At 34.4% G+C, this 24,373-nt stretch overlaps 1 protein-coding gene across 1 annotated transcript in view; it reads left to right on the top strand.

The window, feature by feature from the left end:
* Positions 1-24,373, top strand: part of LOC111510403 (putative inorganic phosphate cotransporter) — a 54,290-nt gene that overhangs the window by 15,720 nt on the left and 14,197 nt on the right. Inside the window, exons 2-4 of the mRNA XM_023166314.2 lie at positions 11,537-11,676; positions 21,106-21,418; positions 22,741-22,958. Of these exons, the coding sequence (XP_023022082.2) occupies positions 11,537-11,676; positions 21,106-21,418; positions 22,741-22,958 (671 nt within the window). The remainder of the gene's footprint in view (positions 1-11,536; positions 11,677-21,105; positions 21,419-22,740; positions 22,959-24,373) is intronic.

Genomic DNA, 24,373 nt, shown 5'->3' with positions numbered 1-24,373 from the left:
GTTGTTAATGGCTTCTGGCCGTTCTCCTACCTGCGATGGTTCATTATCAATTTGTGGTTGTCTTTGGGGGTTGTTTTCAATTATTGTTTTCCAAATGAAAATGATGAAAAGTAAAAAAAAAGTAATTTTTGAAACCGTGAATATTCACCTGATTTTCAACAGATGTTCGATTCTATTATGCTCGAAGGTCCAACTGAATCAGCAACCATAGTTTTTTGGAGAGAATTGAAGCCGACATTCTCTAGAATGTACCAGGAGTCCAATAACTGATGGTTTGATGTCTTCTTAAGGGCCTTTCTGTTGATGCACTAGCGTGAAAAGTGTGGAAAAACGGAATGAGTTGGAGCGAAAGATTTTTGTAATCCTCCAGTTTTAACATTATGTGTTCTAATTGAATTATTAGTATCGTTTTATCCTAAAGAGTTTTTTTCGGCAATATGCTTCAAGAAACTGGTACTCGATCAAGACAAAATAAACAGTGTCTATAAGGATGTTTTTGATGTCAGCTTATTGTAATACATCTCAGTTATCTCATTTTGTAGATAAAACACTTTCGCGAATGTTTATTCTATCATTAATTGATATTTGAGACGAATATATAATATATTTCCATTGATTTCAACGTACGATGAAATAGTGGAGATTAAATTGAATAATATTCATATCAGATAATATAACCTTAAAATAATGAAGAAAACGGTCATACTTACCCCCTGCCTGGCCCGTTGATGACAATCATCCTCAGAATTGAATAGGTAAAGTACTGAATATGACACATCATTGGAAATGAACTTGGAAAATCGCTCATAATTTAAAAAATTTCAATTAGCATCAATTCTCTTCAGATACTCAAAGTGTCATCAATTAACTGTCTGACATTTTGAAGTTACTTGTTGGCATTGTTTTTTTTCTTCTACGAGGTTTCATTCATTATATTATAGTTGATACGTATATAAATGATTATTAATTTTTTTTGTTCAAGCTTTCGAAATTTTATCAGATCTTCGTCATATACCGAAAAAAGCAAAGTAACCTATACAATTGAAGCCATAACACATTACTGATATATGATGAAAAAACACTTATAAAGTTGTTAATACGTCTAGATATGTGAAAAATATAAAACATTCCTTGTATTAAATGAAATTGAGAAAAATTGTCAATATATTCGAAAAACCAATATGATTGTTAAGTGTTTGTGACTATAAATGTTTGAACAAAGTTCGAGATGAAGATTATATAGTGTTAACATGAAACGTCTAATCAGAGATTTATTGTTATATCGTTATGGTAACTTTCGAACATAATTAAACTTCCCTTTTCATTTTTCATATTTTCATGAATGAGAATTCTATTTGTGAAAAACCAGAAACAGCATTTTTAGTTTTTTCTCTATAACTCGAGAAGAGTGAAAGTCTCTGGTAAATTTTCTATACTGTTCCACACTATAGTTACCATCTTTACCTTTTATTTGACTTTATATCTGTTAGGACTCTTTCACACGGGGAGCTTCACATCTCTCGTTCCTAAACGGGAGTTTATCTTTTCTACCTAAAGCCTATTCACACCAGGAGCCTTTTTAGTTCCTGGCTCCTTTTGAGGTCAGTCGTAGAATAGATCGCACGCGAGCTGTTGCCATATACCTTCTCGACCGTCGACACAAAACTCGACGACAGAAATGTCAACGATCAAGAATGGTATGCATAGAGTAACGTAATCTACGTTGAGCACCTTGCAGACTTTTACCCAACTTTTTACAACTTCATTTCGGTCCTTATGAATATCGAGACGTTCATCCCAAAAAGCGGGTCGATTGCAGACAGCACTAATTAACAGCTCCAGATCGTAATCTGCCATGATAAATAGTGTGAAGCGTCAACTTGGAAGAGCCGTTTTCACTCCTCGTGTGGAAGCCCCCACTCATCGGTTAGCATTTTGTGGAGACGTGGCTCCCCGGATTGAGGAGCAGGAGATGTTCTTGTCTCCCGAGACATGGCGGCTCCTGCTCTTCGTCTGAAATATCCATTGGACTCGTTGCATTTTGGCGCTAAAAGCCTTCCTCTCTCTCGATAGCGAGAGACGTGAAAATTCCCATGTGAAAGGGGGTTAACAGTACGTTTTCTTCGGAATGGCCAGATGTTACACTTTATACTGCACAGAAGTATTCTTAAAAAATATGATATGATTGACTATAGCATATCGGGTGGATATATTAAATACGAATATCTAGGTTGATAGCTAATACCAACAATAAAGCAATGTTACCATACGATAAAAAAATGGCTTGTATACTGAGCGATTCAGAAATTACAATATTGTTTTCCGCCAATCTCTCCACATACAAATCAATGATTAGATTCACTTTTGAAAAACGATCGCTCAGGGACCTGAGCAGGTTGATATGTGAATCATGGGTACACCAAAACTTCAAAGTGTTTTAAACCATCTGTGTATCAAAGGCAAACTGTGAAGTTTTCGGACACCAGGCAATTTTTCCTCACGTGATCAACAGTCTGACGATGATTACATGTATCCAATAGATTTGTTTGGCTACTGGATCCCAAAATTTTTCATGAATCCTTCGACATGTTCATGGAAACAGTCTTGCTTAGTGTAAAACATCTTCCAAATGAGAATTACGAGTTATAAGATACACCTAGATTTTTCACATCCACTGCAAATGCAATAATCTCATCTTTGAGGTAAATCATCTAGATTCCTCTTCTCTTCCACAGTTTTACACTTCAACAGACATCTGTTCTCCCTTGAACCAACTGAAAGCATCGTCCAGTGTCCTCTGGAGTATATTACAGGTTACTTTCCTGACTTGATCCATGCATGTATGACAAAGTCGTCTGCGTAGGCTTGCAGGTCTAGTTCTCTTCTGTCTAGGACATCAAGCAAACTAACCATCAGGAGTGACCACAGAAGAAAGATAGTATCTGTATCTGTAGAGTAGGGAGAGTAAGTGTGGATCCACAGCACTTAGGCCACATGTGACTCTCGAGGAGTTGTCCTCAGGAGACATCTCCTTTATTTTGGCAGGTGTAGGCCAAGACTCGCCGAAAACGCACTCTCTTTGGTAACCTTGAGGTGTCTCACGGTGGCCTCCGCGAAGGTTTTGGAAGGTGCAGCGACATTACTGTCATTGCGCGGCTTCTTCAACCTTCTTGGGGTTCCCAAGTGCACAAGTGAGTGAGCTTTTCTGCAGGGACAGCCGGTTCCTTGCCTTCATTCAAGGCGAAGCTCTTGGCGCCCGCCGCAGGAAGTGCCCTTGCTGTTGAAGGTGGAGTGGGGGAGGAGAAGGAGAGTGCACTCATAGTTGCTGCCACTCCTACCTCTTTCGCTCTCTTTCTCCTTTTGGCATCGGCGCCGCAAATGCTCTTACGCCTTGGCCTTTGTATTACATCACGAAGTGATCTGCTATGTCCAGCCTCATTCCCAGAGGTAGATTGGGATGGAAATTTCTGTTCATCCCCAGCCACCGCCTTAGATTGAGGTGAGCACTTCTGTTCAGCCTCAGGATTGGTTTTTGTTGTTTCTGTTTTTGTGTTTGTTTCATTCATGTGTGTTCCCACGAGTAGCTTGGGTAGGCTGGTCCACGATGGCATGTTTTGCAAAGGCTTTTGGGGAGTTTAAGTTCCCCTCACCCTACTTATTTCTGCCACTGACCAAAAGTCCGGTGACCCCATCCGCAAGGCCACATTGGCTTCCCGGACAGGGCGTCCAGTCACCTGGCCGTTCCCCTATCCGCCACCTGGGGACGGCGCCCGATAGCTAGCACAACCCACGACAAGAGAAGATAGTACTTCGCATTGAATGAAACACCTGATGACCCTGAGCCTAATGATCTCATCTTGAAGAGTCATAGTTAGTGTTCTGTTAAGGAGCATGATATAGATTCAGCGATTTGCATATCGGTGGTCATTCAGAAGGAATACATATGAAGCGAAATGCATAGTTTTTCTCAAAAACTTATATGCTGATAATACTTCTCTTCAAGAATTCAGATGATAATTCAATGGATATTCAGGAAAGAAAAATGAAACTTTCTATGTTTTTTACCACTTTTATTTGTAACTAACGTTACAGCAGTTTCTTCCTATACGGACATTTTCAAATTTATACAAACTTATTGTGAAAATTTTATAACTAATATTGTGGATAGTGTTGATAATTCTCAAATGACGAATTATAATGGGAAATAATAATGAAGAATAAAGTTACTCCCCAGAAAGATATTTTTATTTTCGAAAATTATAATTTTGTCATAACGATAAAATTAAATTTTTTATATAAATCAGATATTTTGTTTGTCAATCAAATACTGAAATATATTATGAGAAATAGCAAAGTATTTTTTCATGAACTTTCATCATGATATAACATTTATGAAAAAAACATACTCTTTTGAATACTTATATTATTCTCATCTTATGAGAAATAGCAGAGTATTTTTTACCGAACTTCCGTCACATGATCTACTTGAGTATGCAGGTACATAAGAGGGACTCCAATAGGCAAAAAAGTATCAAGTCTCTCATGTCGTCGTTTGTAAAACTGAAGGTCGAAACAAAAAGTTATGTAGCCATTATACAACTATTTTAGAAATCCAGATCAACATTTTTCCTGACATGACTTCATTATTTGAAGTGTTCAGATAACACCGTAATGTATTTAGTCTCTCGAATTATATATTTGATACTATAAAACCTATTCCGTGTGGAATACTGTCTACACAGGTGATGTATACATACCATAATGGGTCTGCGGAACCCTACTTTAGGTGTCATAGATAATGGAGGTAGAATTGCAGAAGTATTTTTTCTTCAACAAGATCTTTCATTTTACTTTATTTAGTATTGACAATTTTAAAGTTACTGAGAAAAAATTAAATGCATTTTTCATCCTAATTTTTCAGTATCAATTGCAATTTTGTGTGCTGTTAAATTATTGAAATACAATTTAATTTTACTGCTCGTCATTCTGAATCCAGAGGGTTATCGCTCAACGCTTAATGTCTATTGAAAACGAATTTCAACTTATGGAAAGAAGTTGAAAAGCATTTTATAGAAACAAGAGTGGTGGCACAAAACACAAAACAAAGAAAAGTCTCTTCGTCAACATAAAAATAGTATGACTGAGAAGAGAAAGCGATGCAATTTTAAGAGAAAATCAGATGTGTGAAGATGAAGTCAGTTTTCAAAAGGAATTACAAAACTGTGAATTCAGGCGGAAGTCCAAGGTTAATTCTAAGACGTTTGAGATGAATTTCAGACGAAGGTATCGGTATCACAGAAATATATCTGAATTATGTAAAATATTTATGATAATAATTCGATTAACCGTTATCTAGTATCATTGTTTTCGTGAAATAATTGAAATCGGAAAGAATGTAATCTACTCATTATCGGCATCAACAAAACAGAATAAATAAGCTACTTCAGTTGTTGATACCGATTAATTCCTAAATTATCCATAGAGTAGAAGAGACCACTAGAAATGGCACGTCGCAAGGAATGACCTCGTTACGCCTCAGCTGGCACAAGTTACCACTTTCGAGGATTGTCGCTCGTAGGGGGTGACAAGGGTTAATGAAAAAACAGATTTAAACAGATTAAGTAACGCTGAAGACATTTTATTGATAATCTCAATCCGTTATTCAACTCCATCTAAAACCATGTTATACCCTTCACGCGTTGTTTTATTGGAAGTCGATCAGAAAAGAAAGTTTAAATTGATAGATGTAGCTGATACTACGTGATAGAAGATCTGATATATCTAAACACCACTGTAGGTAATAACAGATGGTCGTTAACTGAGTACCTGAATCTGAGTCTGACTCTGAAAATCGGCGAGTATACTAGGTCGAATTGATCATTTAGTAGATTACATCTGCAGTGCTTATACTTATGAATTTCAAAAGATTTCAAATAATTGAGTTTTTAATCCTTGCTTGCATAGTGCAAAATTTTCGTATTGTTCAAATTCGGGAAATTTTGGTTGCATTCCAAGGAATGGTTCGAAAACGTTGAATCATTTCTACCTAGTCTGAAGGACCTTTCATATTCACCATATCGTTTTGAGGAATTTTAGTCACATTGTCCTATATAAGGTTCGTTCCAACCAGCGTCAGAAACCGTTTCTGACAGTCAGGATTCTGCGCAGTAATGTGATTGCGTTCCAACGTGAGTTTCCAACCATTAGTAAACTATCAGTTTTCTATTCCATCCAAGATTCAAACCTGTTCGAAATCTATCAGAATGGTTTGAGGATTATCTTCTAACCATCAATCTGACGCATGCGTGTTCCGTATTACTGTTTCTGTTTTATGTTCATGCAACTTACAAACAACACAACCTGCAAAAATTGTTATAAAATAAATTATGTATTTGCTGGCGCAGGAAAAATTGGGAATTCTTTAAGTGAACCTATAATATGAACATCTTTAATTACACAAATTAATTATTGCGGTGACCTCCCAGTTCCATGTTGATAAGTAAATAGAAAAGAGATATAAAATACTGCAACCTTCTTTTACTCTCCAGAAATACACTTGATTAGATTTATTTTAAAAGAATTGAAGGGGTTATATTTTTAGGAGTGACATTCGTTGTGGAATGTTTGAAATACAAACTGAGTAGAGAAAAGTATCTTCTGTATAATTCAGTGTTCATATAGAAGTATTTGTTTCGAAAAAAATTTTTTTTCTTTCGTGTAATTCAATGTTTATATGAAAGTAGCTGTTTCAGGAGGACATTCTTTCAGTTTGTGTCTGAAAGTTACTTCTTTGCATGATCTACACATCCATGTATAGAGTTACTTATTTTCAAATTGATTACTTCCTTCCTTTCTTTGGAAGATTCCCTCATCCCCTTTTTTTGTATTAAGATGGAGTAGTAGAAAGCCAAAAACTTTTTTTCCCAAATTATTTTTAAAGGTTATGTTGAAATTCCATGCCAAACTTCAGTTGAACTATCAGCTGTTCCAATCAGAAATTTCAAATTAATCAGAAACCAATATTTACCAGACATGCGCGTTGACAACGATTTACAAACAGTTGGAAATCTGTTTGTGACTCAAGGTTGGAACGAACCTATAAACACCATTACACTCCGGACACTAGAGCTCATAAACCTCAGTCTTCTCCCTCTTGTCCACTGTATCTTTGGCATTAAAAAGGACATTAGCACAGTATTTCTGTATACAGTAGTTTCACTCAGCGTCGGTCCCTTTGATGTCGGTGTCCAGGAGTTTCATTTTTTATAATGATGACGTATTTGACACTAATGACATTTCTCCCTACTACAATCTCAACCAAAGCGTGTATACACTGCTCAACATAACAACTATTCATATAAACTGCTCAAAAAAAAACAGTCTATGAAAACCATGTTGGCACCTGAGAAAATTGTACAAATGATAATTTTGCATTTGTGTAATATTGAAGTAACCCAGATCATTTGGGCAAAGATGAACGAAGTTTCAAGTAGATTTTAAAAATTCATGGAATCGGCAGATGTTCATATTCGAATGTGACAAAATATATTTTCATTTCAACAAGAAAAAAGACAAGATAAAGAACGTGTTTTGTTATTCATGAACCATGGTACGAATCCATGCGAAATTTCTTTGTAGTGATTTTTGGGGCCAAATATAGCATATTCATTTATTGATTGGAGAATTCAAGATGGCGGACGAGTTTGCCGATTCGATTATATTAAGGACCAATTATTAAAACTATTCCTAATCGAATTCATCACTCAAGATTAAGGAATCTGTAGAGCCTATTCTTTCTGAATTATGTATTTACTATTCAGGACTTGAAGAAGTAAAAAAGTAATTAAGTATGTAGTGTTCAATCATACAAAAATAATTTTTTTGTATGTATGTACTAACTATAAATGTATGTGAGAGTTTTCGGAGTCGGAAGTTATGAATTATTTACACTGTAAGATAATAGGTTGTTTTGCTGCTTCCAGCTTTTATCCAAGTAAAAATTGATAATAAAATCACTGACAAGTCCAAATGCATTTTGACTATACCATTATATGTGTTTTCCGACAGAAAACAACTACTTCTTTAGCTAATAACTCGACATATATTGACAAATGTTGATATTTGAATCTATACAAGTCTAGATGTCTAATCAACCCCGAAAAGTTGCTGCGTAGATTAAAAACAGTTATTCTAAATGAAACATGTCCTATTAGTCAGCAACTTCTTATATAATGTAAATTTGACTATCAAAAATACCTTACGACTGTTAACGTTTCGGAATCCAACTCTCCTCAGACATAAGTGCAAAGCTTCTCACTTTGGAGAAACAACTTTGCAAATAGTGGGACTTCGCCTGATTCGAACAAGGACCCAACTGCGGACCGTTTTGAAGTGTTCCTTATCAATGCAGACCATGCTATATATGAATATTTGTTATGTTGAGCAGTGTTTAAACGATTTGGTTGCGTGCCTGTCTTGAACTCGTCGTTTGCGCAGAGACTGCAACTCCTGGGTCTGCGTGTAGAAAATTCAAACCAAAAATCACCCGAAGTGGGATTACTGTATATAGTATACTGTGACATTAGATAACAGGAAATTAAATAACCTGGAATGTGACCTGAATGCCACCTCCACATTGTTTTTATGGAAAATTTCGAAATTATCTCTGTTTTTTTACCAAAATATTCAAAGTTACGAATTTCTTGTTTTCTGGTTGTTTGATCTGGGGGTATATTAATCTGTACGCAAATTTGAGGCTTTGTTTTCTGACTAACTTCTGATTCGGGTCTGCGTTGAAACTATTATTTTGTCCTATCTGTATAATTAATTTAATTTCTCTATCAACACTGTTGATAATTTCAATTTATTGTATTCGTTTGACAATGTTTTTATATGATGAAACTGCAGTTACCTTAGTAACAAATACAAGTGGTATAAAAACAGAAATATTTATTTCTCATTATTCATGAAATATGTAAGTTACTGTTTGAGAAAAATTGGATGGTATTGATCCAAAACAAGCACTTTTCTCAGATGCCAGAGCTGCAATACTTTTCCCGACTCGCGTTTCAGCAACCAAGTTGGCATCTTCACGAGATAAGTAAATTAAAGTGCTTATTTTGGATTCATTCTGAACCCAAGGTTCCAATTTCATATTTAATTTTTTTATGGCTGGGATCAACCTCAAACTGCAAATGAATTTATCTTCCCCTCTTAAAAGCTCATATAAAGGTATTGATGGAAGTTGCATATCCCAGAAATCAATAATAAAATTTCCAACATATTTCTGTAGAAATGAACTGGGGAATCTGTTTTCCTGATATCTTCCATGTTGCCTTAACGAAAAAAATTTCTCAAGAACTTCGTTTAAGCTTCAAATTAGAAAAAATTGAACCATTCATAGGACGTAATTAACCATAGCTAATTTTTCTTCATCAACGATTCATATATTTTAATATTTTTCAACGGTTTTAACCCTGTAGAGCCCAAGAACAAAACAATAATGATCCAACAGTAGATAAAACTGTTTCAACCTCCCTCAGATCTCATCAGTAGTGCTAGGCTGAACTACGAATGTAATTTTGAACTGAAGTGTCTTTGAAGGAAAAGCCTGAGTAAACATGGTCAACTGCCCTTATGAAAATTATCCCACTGCGATCGGTTGCGAAGTCAATCTTCGACATTGGCTGTTTTTGGGACATAATTTCATCTACACATCTTACAGTGAAAGCTGTAGAGAAAGACAGAGAGCGATTTTTCATTTGGCGGTTGATGTTGGAAATCTGACTTGTTAACAAACTACCATTACTTATCAAAAAAAAATTTAGTTATTTGTCGACACCATAGCTACATTTTTATAATGAAAGATGTACATGCTTACTTATAATTGGGGTTGTTTTCTAGGACAGTTGAGTTCGATAATACATTCGTGGTTCAGTCTGATGATATCTATGGAAGGCCGAAATCGTGCTGACTATTATTGAATCACGAGTACTCTGTTTTTGGGCTCTGAGAAATATGAATCATTGTTCAAGAGAAAAGAACTGGTGTTGAATTGTCCTGTGAATGGAATAATATTTTCTGATTTCAGGTTTTTACGAATGCCCTCAAGAATTGTCAATGATATTACTCACACAATCAGATAGCTAAATTTATCCCTCCAGTTTTTTTAATTAAATAACTTTTTCATTGCTTTCTGAAATATGCAACTACCGTCAGTAACAATCACACAAATTTGGAACTGGAGAAAGTAATCCATTCATAGTTCAAGGTCGATACCAGCTCATTTCTACCAAGCAAAATCTTCTATTGTTCATTTTTATTGACTTAGGATTGAAGTTAGAGCTTTTTTAAACCTCTAGAAGTTGTAAGACTCAAGGAACCGTCAGTAAAACATTTTTTTCATATATTTTCATAGTAGAATAAAAGTTGTTATGACAGAGTGTAAATATTTTTCCAATATTGCTGCAAATGAAGAAGATATAGCAGAATTTGGAAATTTTGAATTATAATATACGGAAATGTTATTCAAAACTCACTTAAGTTCATTTCAATAAATGATGAATACGTTCATTTATTTGAGATCAGATCCATAACTCGTAACATCGATAACTTTCAGTTTTTAGACAGTCTTCTAATAATGACAATTGTTGACTTTGAAATTACTAGTTTTCAAATTTTTATATTCATGCCTCTTCTGATAGAAACATGATGACGGAAGGACAAAGTAATTCTGATCAATTGATTTTTCATACGATAGTAAATTCTTCCTCTGAACATTCAACTACGTATTTGAACTTATATCTATATAATCTTAGATAAATATTTGTTCCATATCAATTCTATGTGATTAGCGTTACTGATTTCAATAGCGTGCTTTTTGAAGATTATCTTCTAATATATGATTTAGACAAAAACTAATGAACTGATAGCGCATCTGAAATGAATTTCGAAATGATGAACCTTGTTCTTTGATTTTCTAAAATAGTTTCTGCAATGTTTTTTTTATAATGATATATTTTGATTTGCTCAATTCTATGATGTTCCTTTCTCAGTGAGGAAAATTGCAAAATTTTGGATATAATTCAGGTAATCACCAGGAAAATACATGTTTTTCGTCAGTCATTTATTAGATTCTTTCATGTAGGAATGTTGCGAAAGTTTGATTTTTACAATTTTTATTCAAAATATTCACATATTTCATGACATTGTGATGAATTTTTGAAAACAATAAATCACTGTGCAACTGGGAAAATTCAGGAATCAAGGGAAACAAGGAATCTTGTATACTTTTGTCATTATCCAATTTGAATTCATGATATCCCATGATTTATTTATACTATAATGACTAAATTAGAATGATTTGTAGCTGTTATGGTACAATTGTCGATATAAAATGAAAAAGATGTTCCTAGGAATGAGATAATTTGGAGCTTTTCATTTTTCGATGATTCAAGCTTGACTGCTCATTTCGAGAATTGCGTTGTTTCAAGGTATAATAAGTACCCTTTTATCAGAATTCTTTCAATTTTTATAGGTCAAAAACTGGGGTACCGGCATGTACAAGTTGGATTGCTGCTTCTCATGCTTGCGATTGGAATAGGGATGAGAGTACACCTATCAGTGGCGATAGTAGCAATGGTTGATAATACAACAAGCTCGAATCCTGATGTACCGGTAAGAGACACAATATTTCAATACAAGTAGAACTGAATAGAAAATACAGTTTTACTCTTTATTCCAACAATCATTCATTTATCATTTCATCCACAATTCATTTTGGTGCAATTGCATTGTTTTGCATTCGTTTGACAAACACATACAAGGCAAAAACAACAAGACCTATTCCTCTCACCCCCTTCGCGGAGTGAAATTAAATGGGGTCGGTAGTCAATCGATATCTCATTTGAATGTTCATCGATTTCCCTTTTCAACTCTCCCCAGTTTCGCAGAAGAATACTTTATTGAAAATTCTGGCAATATACGAAGTGGAAAGCATCTTTACACTTTTGATACAATCTTTTCAGTATGTAGCTAATAACTCGGGTTCAATTCAAGAATTAATTTACTGGACCATTTACAATTAATATCTACTCTAGAATTCGATAGTGATAATAAAAAACTGAACGCAGTATTCAAAAATAGAAAAATCACAAACTCCATCCCTATAAAACTCTGTGACGTCGACAAACGCTTAGAATTTTTCAAAATAATGAGTGAACAAATAAAAAATGCTAGTACTTTAGACCAAACAACTTAAGCAAAACTTCTAGTGACGAGACTTGGGGGCAAGGAAGATTGCGACCTCGCCTTCGAGTCATGTAAGTACAGTTCCAAGTGATTCTTGAAAACGGCAAATTCCATTAACGGGGCCTCTCAGTCAAAAAATGATAAATCAAAACTCTGCTCCACTTTGCCAAGCTTTCCCTTCTAATAGGAAGCTTCTTTAGGGCATATAATTTATTGAGTTGTGAGTTTTTTTGCCAATGAATAACATCAGAAATCATACTTACAGTAAAAATAAGTCATTTTTACCGGTATAATTCACCGGTCAGAGATGTTTCAAAATAGTGGGGGCCAATAATTTTATTATCAAGAACACCAAGCCATACGTTAACACCATGTCTCTCTTGAAAATTGGTAATTCTATGTAAATATTCATTTTCTTGTCGCCACTGATAATGTATATTCCTGTTGAACCATCCGTTATTGGTAATAGTACTTTCATCACAGCACAATTTTTTTTACAAATTTCATTACCTTGGCGAAATTTTCTAATGAGCCATCTACAAAAAACTTATCTCCTGTTGAAGTCCGTTAAACGCAAATGATGAACTTTCCTGACTCGATTGAATTTATTTTTCTTCAAAGTTTTCTGTACAGACGTAGTGGATATGGCCGAATTATGAGCAATCTCCCTCAGATATACTTCCTTGTTTTCAATTTTTTTATTTTCTGTAAATCCTAAATCAAATTAATGTCACTTTATCATTATTGTCAATCATCTTTAAACTCACCTAAAACGCCGATTTCATTTTCGTCACCACATTCAGTAACCGTACATTTTCTTTCAGAGAGTTTTTCAAAAGATCCATAATTTCGTAAAGTATTTTCGATTCGTTGATAATATCTATGATTAAGTTGTCGTCGTTCAGGATACGACAGAAATTTGGTAGCATTCCTCAAACATCTCGAATATACAAAAAGCATATCCACTTTTTCGTCATTGAAAAAATTCATGTGACTCCCTTAAAATCGCTCAACGATTTGAATAACTTTTATTTTGTGTGTGAAAATTAACTTGACATTCACATTCATGTATTTCATGGCTAACTTGTGAAAATCATGTATGACTTTTTTAATACAGTATTTTTATTAGGTAGTTCTTGTCGATATCATCATTTTCTGAACAGAAATTTTTGGGTAGCTACAAACTTTCAAAAGACATTTGGAAATTATGAATGGCTTGGTATTGATACAAAAATTATTGGTCTCTCTTTTTCAAGACGACCCTGACAGAAATTTAGTTGGTTTTCAGTGAATACAAATATTTATAATCTCAATGAACGACATTATCGACAGGATAACTCTGGATTCCAGTAACATTCGGAAATTCGATCTCTTAATAAAAAACGATAGTGATGATGTGGTTTCGGGAAGAAATGTCGGGAAATATAGATGTGATATATCAACGAATTTGTAATTATAATGACTACGAAAATGTATAAAATAATATACAAGTCCGTATTTAAAAACCATATATTGATAATGTTATTCAATTAACGGAACGTTGCATTGGAAAATGAGTTCACCCAGATCATAAAGCACATGAATTAATGCAACAAAAATTTTCTGTAATTTTTTTGATATTATTGAAAATGGAGGCGGTAAAGCAAAAAAATTAAATCTGTCATTTTCAGTTTTTTGCAAATATCTCACAAACCGTTGATGATTTTATGGATCTGAAAATATCATTGTGTTGCATCCCTGAAAAGGTACCTTTCGATCCATTTAACCGTCCTTGTAGGCCGTTTCCGAGATAGCAATTAGTGGTATCAGCTGAAGTAAACTGCCTGTATATATAATAATAATGAAAATAAAGACCTTTTCACTTTGGCCAACCCCATTCAGGTGGTAGGTGCATTTTGAACATTTCTATCAGTCTCCAGAGTTTCATCGTTCTACCTCGAATATTACGGAAGATACGGGGTGAGAAGTGAGACAGACACACTGTATGAATATGATCACTTGGTGATCAAAACACGTGCCGAGGTGTTGGAAATAACGATTTGGTGTTATGAAAAAACTCCAGTAATATTCATTACTACACCAAAGGTTCCAAACAGTGCATCATAAGTAATATTGTGTGGCCTTTTATACGGTCCGAACGCCTCAATACACGCGCTTCAGGTACTTTAGGTGAACTTGCCTGTATTTGGATTACATCAGGTACTATTCTTTGTGTTGGATCTTCTCTAGGATCATTGTTTCTAGGAGTGTGTCTTGATTTGTTTAATATATTGAATGTTAGGTCTTGTTATGTTTTGATTTATACTTGTTCCTCGATAAATGATTTATGACTGTTAAATTTATGGATGTTTAAGTTTTCCCAAATGTCCATAAAGCACATGAATTAATGCAACAAAAATTTTCTGTAATTTTTTTGATATTATTGAAAATGGAGGCGGTAAAGCAAAAAAATTAAATCTGTCATTTTCAGTTTTTTGCAAATATCTCACAAACCGTTGATGATTTTATGGATCTGAAAATATCATTGTGTTGCATCCCTAAAAAGGTACCTTTCGTTCCATTTAACCGTCCTTGTAGGCCGTTTCCGAGATAGCAATTAGTGGTATCAGCTGAAGTAAACTGCCTGTATATATAATAATAATGAAAATAAAGACCTTTTATTGATTTTCAATTATATTCATATATGTGAATTAAAAAAAAAATAAATGGGCGAGATTCAGTATGGCAATCGACATCGAAAGGTACAGACTGACATATATATATATATATATATATATATATATATATATATATATATATATATATATACATATATATATATATATACAGTGTGTCTCACTTCTCATGGAAATACCCCAGTATCTTCCGTAATATTCGAGGTAGAACGAGGTACCACCTGAATGGGATTGGATGGAACATCTCATTTTTAGGTAAAACATATTACGGCGCAAAATAGTTCGCTTCCAATACCTGAGCTCCTTCTTTCTATCTGGAGAGTACTCTCAGGTATGGAAGATACAGGTGCTGAGGAAAATGTCACAGCACCACATTCTCAGATCAGGTATTGAGATAGCAGTGTATGAAAATTTATCGATGGCGGCATCTATTATAACTGAAGAAGATTATTCGTAAAACTAATTCTGGTTGCTAAACATCCAAAATATATACCAACCAGAAGTGAGAGCTCTCGATTGATGAGCAAAAACTGCAAAAATGGAAAAAATCTATATTCAAACGTTCACATCTCGAAAACTTTACAATTCTGAGCTTTGGTTATGGATACTTCCAATCAGCACATCAAGAACTACAACAAATCAAAATTTCGGCAAAATTCAAGGCAAGCCATTTCTCATAAGAAATGTGCGGGATACTTTATCAAAATATTGAGGAAACATTCTACCATCCGAAACAAAATTATTCTTCATACTCATTGCAACACCGAAACAACTGTTGATTTTCAAAGAAAAAATCAGGTAGAATTTAGATTATTTTACCTACTTGCTGAATTGTTGTCTGAAATCATTTGAAGGGATTGAATTACATCAGTTTCATTGAATCATGCGGTGCCCTGAAATCACCATGGAAAACAGTTGCTCATTGATATTTACTGTCAACCTGACAATATTGTTGAAAGATCTTGTTGTATCAACCCCCAGACCAGTTTTCATTGCATTTGTTGTTTCTAGTATTGCTGTTCTTTGAATCAGCGTTGTTCATGTTGTTTCTGCCATGTTTTTGTTCCCATTGTGTTTATTGTTCCTGTATTTGTGTTGGATATTGTTCCTGTGTTCCAGTTGTTTTCTGTTCGTGAGTTCCAGTTCATATTTTATTATTTCTGAAGTTCCAATTTTAACTGATATTAGCTCATTTTGATTGACAAAGTTCAACATGACACGTCTGTCACTTCAAGCAAAAATTGAAATTGTTTTAATTGTTGGTGAAGGGGTGAGGTCTTACGGTGAAGCGGCCGCTGAATTTAATAGAAGACACCCGCTAGAGGTAGCTGTACACCCTGGAACTGTACTTAAAATATATAATCTATTCGTGAGCACCGGCCAAGTAACAAAGGACAGAAAAATTGTAAAACATCATATTGATGATGATACGATATTGGCGGCTCATCAAGCTGATCCTAGAATTAGTTTAAGAAACTTATCGTTTCAACTCAATATGAGCCGCAGTAAAATATGGAGGTGTTTGAATAAAATGCATGCGATCAAACCCAAATTTTTACATACTTTGCACGAAGGAGATGAAATCCGCCATATGGAGTATTGTTTATGGATGCAGGGAAATTATCTCAATGACAGGAATTTTTTAAAGTATATCTTATAGTGATGAGGCTACCTTTACCACGAATGGTGTTGTATCTTCCCAAAACATGAGGTTTTGGGCTGAACAAAATCCAAATTGGGTGGTGAATTGTAGAGAGCAAATATCTCAGAAAGTTAATGTGTGGTGTGGTATCCTGAAGGAAAATATTATAGGGCCATTTTTTTCGATCAAAATTTAAACGGACTACTATTCGTTGATTGTCTTGAACACATTTTCCGATGTGTTGGAAGAACTACCTTTGGATGTGAGACACAGCATGATTTTTCAGTTAGATGGTTCATCAGTTCACAATAGTGGCATAACAAGGGTTTGGTTGAATAGGAATCTATGGATAGGACCATATGCCTTCTCGTAGTATGCCCACCACGATCCCCAGATTTGACTCCACTGGATTTTTATTTATGGGGAAACTTGAAAAATGAACTTTATAAGTTTATAGGCCAACAAATAAGGAAGATCTGCGTGCAAGAATTGTACAAGCGTGTAGAGAAATCACACATAGAAAACTGAGAAGAGTTGGAGGAAATAATAGAAGGCGCATAGAAAATGTGTTCGATTGGAGGAAAATGTCATAGAAGGCACGAAAATATTAAATTGTCAACAGTTAAATCATTTGAAATTGATTGTTTTGTTTTTTAATTGAAAATGTGATTTTGAAAGTAGTAGTTACTTCGAAAGCATTTTGAACTACAAAACATTTTTCGCCACAAAATATCCTTGTTTTTGTTGAAAATGAGAATATGAACTAACATTAACCATCCTAAAACCTCACTGATTACATGTTTCCATTCCTCTTACAATATAACCATGTTCTCTCTTATTGAGAAGGAATAACTTTCCTGACAACAAAATAAAAAAGAAATTATGTATGTGAAAACAAAAGTCGAGTTTCTCTTAAACAATTTCGTTCATGTTTTGATGTCAAAAAGAAGAAAAATCTACTTCAATTATTACGGAAGATGCGGGAGTGTTTCCATGAGAAGTGAAACAAATTCGGATTTTTCAGGACTGACATTTTTTCAGGAAAAAAGTGTAATCGTAGTAAGTTGGTAGTCCTGATCACGAATCTGAAGGAATTTTGAGCCTATTTTGCCCCCTAATATGTTTTACCGTAAAAATGGGGTGTTCCATCGCGAGTGGCGGACAGTGTATATCACTTTGGCCTACCCCATTCAAGAGGTAGGTGTATTTTGAGCATTTCCTTCAGTTCTGAGAGTTTTATCGTTCCACCTCCAATATTACGAAAGATACGGGGTGTTTCCATAAGAAGTGAGACAAATTCGGATTTTTCAGGACTGAAATTTTTTCAGGATAAAAGTGTATTCGTAGTAAGTTGGTAGTCCTGATCACGAATCTGAAGGAATTTTGAGCCTATTATGCCCCCTAATATGTTTTACCGTAAAAATGGGGTGTTCCATCGCGAGTGGCGGACAGTGTATATCACTTTGGCCAACCCCATTCAGGTGGTAGGTGCATTTTGAACATTTCTATCAGTCTCCAGAGTTTCATCGTTCTACCTCGAATATTACGGAAGATACGGGGGTGAGAAGTGAGACAGACACACTGTATGAATATGATCACTTGGTGATCAAAACACGTGCCGAGGTGTTGGAAATAACGATTTGGTGTTATGAAAAAACTCCAGTAGTATTCATTACTACACCAAAGGTTCCAAACAGTGCATCATAAGTAATATTGTGTGGCCCTTTATACGGTCCGAACGCCTCAATACACGCGCTTCAGGTACTTTAGGTGAACTTGCCTGTATTTGGATTACATCAGGTACTATTCTTTGTGTTGGATCTTCTCTAGGATCATTGTTTCTAGGAGTGTGTCTTGATTTGTTTAATATATTGAATGTTAGGTCTTGTTATGTTTTGATTTATACTTGTTCCTCGATAAATGATTTATGACTGTTAAATTTATGGATGTTTAAGTTTTCCCAAATGTCCATGCGGTTTTCCTTATTGACTTGTTTTATGAGTTTTATGTTCTTTGGTGGGGGGAAATTATGTTTGTTTTGTATGGCGTGTGTTGCGAGGTTTGATTTATATACTATTGGGTTAACGTATGCCTTTTTGTGCTCATCGTACCATTGGATCGGTTTTTTCTTGGTTTGATATAGAATTTGTTGCAGTCCGAGCATTGTATACTGTCTATCCCGTTTTGGTTTTTGTCATCTTCTTTTTCATAGCTGTTTATTTTTTGTGTTATTTTCGTGTTTGGCTTGTATGTGATGTTATGTTCAATGGCTTGAAGATGTTTGTTAGTTTTTTGGTTTGGTGTCCTACGTACGTAAATGCTGTCCATCGTTGTGTCGTTTTGGCTGTTGGGGTGGCTTGATCCTTGATCTGTATTTTTTGTTTGATTCTGTTTTCTAATTTATCTATTGTCTTTTGGGTGTATCCGTTTTCGTTCGCTATTTGGTATATGATTTTTCGTTCTTTGTTTCGGACATTATTGCTGAGTGGTATCCTTAACATTCTATATATGAATACGTTATAGGCAGCCATTTTTTGTCATGGTGGATGGTTTGAACTTGCGGGTATGGTGGACCTTGTTTGTATAGGTTTCCTGTATATTGACATTTGAAATTGTGTTTTGTTGTGGTTATATCCGATGGTTATGTCCAGGTAGTTAAGTTTTGAGTTGTTTTCTTTCTCAATGCTGAACAATAGTTTTTGATTTATTTCGTTAATTCCTTTTGTTATTTGATCTATTCTTATTTCATTGTTTTGTGATATGTACAGTCCATCGTCAACGTATCTGAACCATTCTCCTCTTTCATCATGTGTTTTTATTATTGTTAAGATTTTCTCATCTATGGTTTGCAGGTATATTTCGGATATAATGCTAGATAGTGGGAATTCCATCGCTAGTCCATCTGTTTGTTAATAAATTTTTCCTTCAGATTCGAAATAATTTTGATTGAGTATTGTATTTAGACTGTGTTTCATCTGTTTAATGTAGGTTTTGGTCGACAACCCAAAAGCCCCAAAACTCAACGCACAGATGAAGATATATAAGGAAAATAAACCTATAAGATCGGTTATCAATTTTACCAAAGCACCTTCATACAATATTTCAAAAACCATAGCCGATGAACTGAAAAACAAAATCAACAGGAACAACAAACACAGCGTCAAAAATTCAATGGAACTCACAGACAGAATCTCGACGACAAAGGTCAGCCCGAACACTAAACTATTCTCATTCGACATAAAAAACAGGTACCCCAACATACCAGTCAACGAAAGTATAAACATCATATCTGATAAACGAAAACACCAAAACATAGACAAAACCTACATCAACCAGATGGAACATAGTCTAAATACAATACTCAATCAAAATTATTTCGAATCTGTAGGAAAAATTCATAAACAAACAGATGGACTAGCGATGGTTTCCCCACCATCTAGCATTATATCCGAAATATACCTGCAAACCATAGATGAGAAAATCTTAACAATAATAAAAACACATGATGAAAGAGGAGGAAAGAGACACACTCCTAGAAACAATAAACCTGGAGAAGATCCAACACAAAGAATAGTACCTGATGTAATCCAAATACAGGCAAGTTTACCTAAAGTACCTAAAATACCTGTATTGAGGCGTTCGGACCGTATAAAAGGACATACAACACGTTCAGATAGAGTAGGGCCTAGAGGATGACAGCACGACTAGCTGTCGAAAGCGCTCGCAGATAATTAAACAGAAGTTATAGAGCTCCAAATCATATTTATAACAATAATAGTAATATATATATATATATATATATATATATATATATATATATATATATATATATATATATATATAACAAAAACGAAGAGATATTGTATCGAGTGGGTATGATTTAAAAATCAAAAATGAAACAATTAGTGGACACAACACTCCAAAATTGGGGCAAACCGCGGACACGTGTTTCTGGCTATTTTGTTTTTGTTTGTTTCATTATATATATATATATATATATATATATATATATATATATATATATATATATATATATATATATTGTTATTGTTTTCTGTCAGTCCTACATCAATCAAGTTCTTTTGAAATCAAAGCAGTTTAAAGTAAAGTGCAGATAGCAAGTGTCATAGTAAGAGAAGTTGAAAATGAGTTGGGAAGATCAAAGAAATAGACATTTGCGTACACTTTGCCAGATAAACTTGAGTATTCTCACTTGATTATCATACCTTATATTTAACAATTTCAGTTATAGTTAACGCCTTACAGAAGTCTAGTGCGGATATTGAAAGTTTGATCAATTTGTCCCATCCGTAAGACCCAGGACTTTAGCATAGATGCTGAAATGCAGTGGATGAGTATCTCACGGTTTGTTTTCGAGAATGCTCACGCAAACAAGAAAGAATGTGAAATTATCCTTCTCAATATGGAAGTTCGTGTATGTTCCAAACTGAATGAATGAACAGCTTTTGTGAACCGTACTGAAGCCTAATTCTGAAAATAGAATTAAACTCTGTTACTTTAATCAAAACATTTTTTCAGACTTACAAATGGTCCAATAAAAATCTGATTCTCTCATCATTTTATTGGGGATACGTTTGTCTTCAAGTAGTGGTAGCAGATTTGGGTAGGAAGTATGGTCCTAAAAGATTCTTACTAGGAGCTATGTCCATAAACTCGACAGCGATGTGCCTCATTCCTGTAATTGCCTCCAAATTTGGATCAATTGGAGTCATAGTTTGTAGAGTAGTTATGGGATTAGCCCAAGGATGCTTCTATTGTAACATTCACAATACTCTCACCAAATGGATTCCTGTTTCTGAGAGGACTCGACTGACTTCTTTGGCATTATCAGGTAAGTAGGTCTCAACTCCTAATTATGCTCTGTGTTACTAAAGAAAACTGTTACCACTATCATTTCAGTTTTTTACATCAACAATTTCACTTTTATTCTATATATATATATGAAAAATTTCACCTTTGAAATCAATATAATTGTGATTCGATATACATCCAACTCATTTGCCATATTGACTGATTGCTAATCATTCCTTTTGATGATTTGGAATGGAAAGTTTGCTGTGAAACGTTGACATTTGTTAAAAGAATACGTATCTATCTGTAAAGATGATAATCATTTCTCAATACTAAGTTTTCATTTTCCGAACAGGACTCAACAATTTACATTGTAGAGAAATCTAATGTAGAAACTTTTTCCACTCCTCAGAACTAGAGCACTTTCATTCCATGTTTCATCATTCAAGTTGGCATCGTCGGTAGGTGTCATACCAGAGATTCCAATTCTACCTTCGATTTTATTCACAAGTGATCAAATTCACACGTCCGAATCTGATGATGTTTTTTCAACCTAATGTTCAAAACACGGGAAATTGAAAACATTGTTCAAAATACATTTCAGAAAAAATCAAGAGTCACCCCCAAATTCAACCTAGAAGTGAGTTGTATGAAATAATTGAATACTGATTTGAAAGAAAGTTAATAATGATTATCTACAGTTCAATTATCCATTGTACTTGAATTCATGATTGTTTTTCTTTATATTCTTGAAGAATTCTATTTTAATACCCCCTTTTTTCTAATAATATCGATTCAGACAATGAAATTTCGAACTACTGATATTCAACAAGAAGTGTCATTGATTTCATTCAATAAATAGTATTCAGGCCTTCTTACAGGTCACTGTCATTTGAATCATCACATGCAGAGACTTGGACTATCGGAAGACAGTGTGTGTCGCCTCTGTCTGGAAAATGATGAAACTGCAGAGCATATACTTTGTGCCTGCCCCGCTGGGGACCGAATCAGGTTCTTTGAGTTCGGCAGATCCGTACTTTCACCATCTGACCTGAAAAATCACTCACCATACAAAATAATCGGCTTCGTTAAGAAGCTGGGTTTATTTGGCCGAGTGTGAATAGGTGTGACCCACAATAAACCCTTATGGGTTACGGTGGAGGGTCGAATAGACCCCCTCACTTCAGACCTACCTACCTACCTACCTACTTGAATTCATGATTGTTTCTCTTTATATTCTATTTTAAAACCCCCTTTTTTTCTAATAATATCGATTCAGACAATGAAATTTCGAACTACTGATATGCAACAAGATGTGTCATTGATTTCATTCAATAAATAATATTCGAATTGATATTTCAGGTGCCGCTTTGGGAACCATCTTCACCATGCCAATAGTTGGATTTATTTCATCATCTTCTCTAGGTTGGCCATTTGCGAATTATTTATATGGAGGTTTTGGATTCACATGGGTCGTTATTTATTTTGTTTTCGGTACCAGTACACCTAGAGAACACCGAAGTATATCAGAGGCAGAGCTAAATTTCATCGAGAGCTTCAAGGAACCGATTGGAAAGAAGGTGAATGTAATATTTCAAGATTATGACATCTGAAGTGACTTCATTGCGATCCAGTTTTGCCTGTACATGAAGCATCTGATGGTGAAACAGAAAACGAACACAAAACGTGTAGAAATTAGAATCAATTCAAATAAGTCGTTTGAAAGAAATCCCTTGTCTGTGAATTGAAACTTGTGAGAAAACAAAAAAGTTCCCAGGCCTGCCAAATTTTAATAACGAGAACAGTCTATTAGTTTTTCAATGCTTTCTTGAGCCGGGACAGACGGGGTTTTCTCCCAAATGACTGATTTGATAATAATCAGTTTATGAAAAAAAATATTTTGATATGATTTTTGCTGAGAGTATATTAGATTCATTTTCAATAAAAATAGTTTTAAGAACTAAAAAACACGCTTTTGAAGAACATCGAACTGAAAAGTTAAAAATATTTTTTCAAATACGCTTAAAACAATAACGAACGAAAAATTCTAGTATTATTGTGAAGAAAGCGACATGCGCTTGATATACAAAAAATATGGTATAAAGCGCCCACGCTTTTTTCACAATAATACTACTATTTTTCTTTCGTTGTTGTTTTAAACTTATTTAAAAAAAATTCAGTTCGATGTTCTGTATAAGCGTGTTTTTCAGTTTTTCAAACTATATTTATTTTTCATTTTTTAGTTTCGTATGCTATGAAAGCGTGTTTTCCGTCTTTCTGAACTATATTCATTTTATCTAAACTTTGGGATCAATCAGCCGTATATTGTTTAGAAAACTGACCATTGATATTTTCGTACAGCGTCATCTGCGCGCAAATAGATCAAGCAATAATTTCAATATATCAAGAAGGTTATGTACAGCGCCATTTGCCTGCGAATAGATCAAGTAATAATGTCGATATATAAGGAGGTTACGTACATCGCCATCTGCCCGAGAATAGATCAAGCAATAATGTCAGTAATTCTGTCAAAAACAGATCCCGAGCTTGCGAGTTACATACATACATACATACATACATGTATACAGGTGAAGCTAACATGAAGCTTGTAAAAATATAGAACATAAAATTCTGATATTTATGATATCCAATTCAATTTATTCAACAACACGAAATCAATATTCACGATAATCAGGTATATTACATTTACATATATCCCAACACCCCCTATTAACCCCATAGTGACATCCGTATGCGGATTCTCGGCCACCTCAGATGGCGTTGAAACGGCCTATATAATCCGCATAGTCCCACTACCATTGTTGACGAATAATTGTGTGATGATTTTATATATATATATATATATATATATATATATATATATATATATATATATATATATATATATACATATATATTTATATATATATATATATATACATATATATTTATATATATATATATATATATACATATATACACATATACATATATA

This window comes from Leptinotarsa decemlineata, unplaced genomic scaffold, assembly GCF_025532065.1.
Source record: "Leptinotarsa decemlineata unplaced genomic scaffold, Ldec_3_MD MMD2_tig00026299_RagTag_RagTag, whole genome shotgun sequence".
NCBI classification, from domain to species: Eukaryota; Metazoa; Arthropoda; class Insecta; order Coleoptera; family Chrysomelidae; genus Leptinotarsa; species Leptinotarsa decemlineata.
This window is presented reverse-complemented; position numbering and strand designations above follow the sequence as displayed.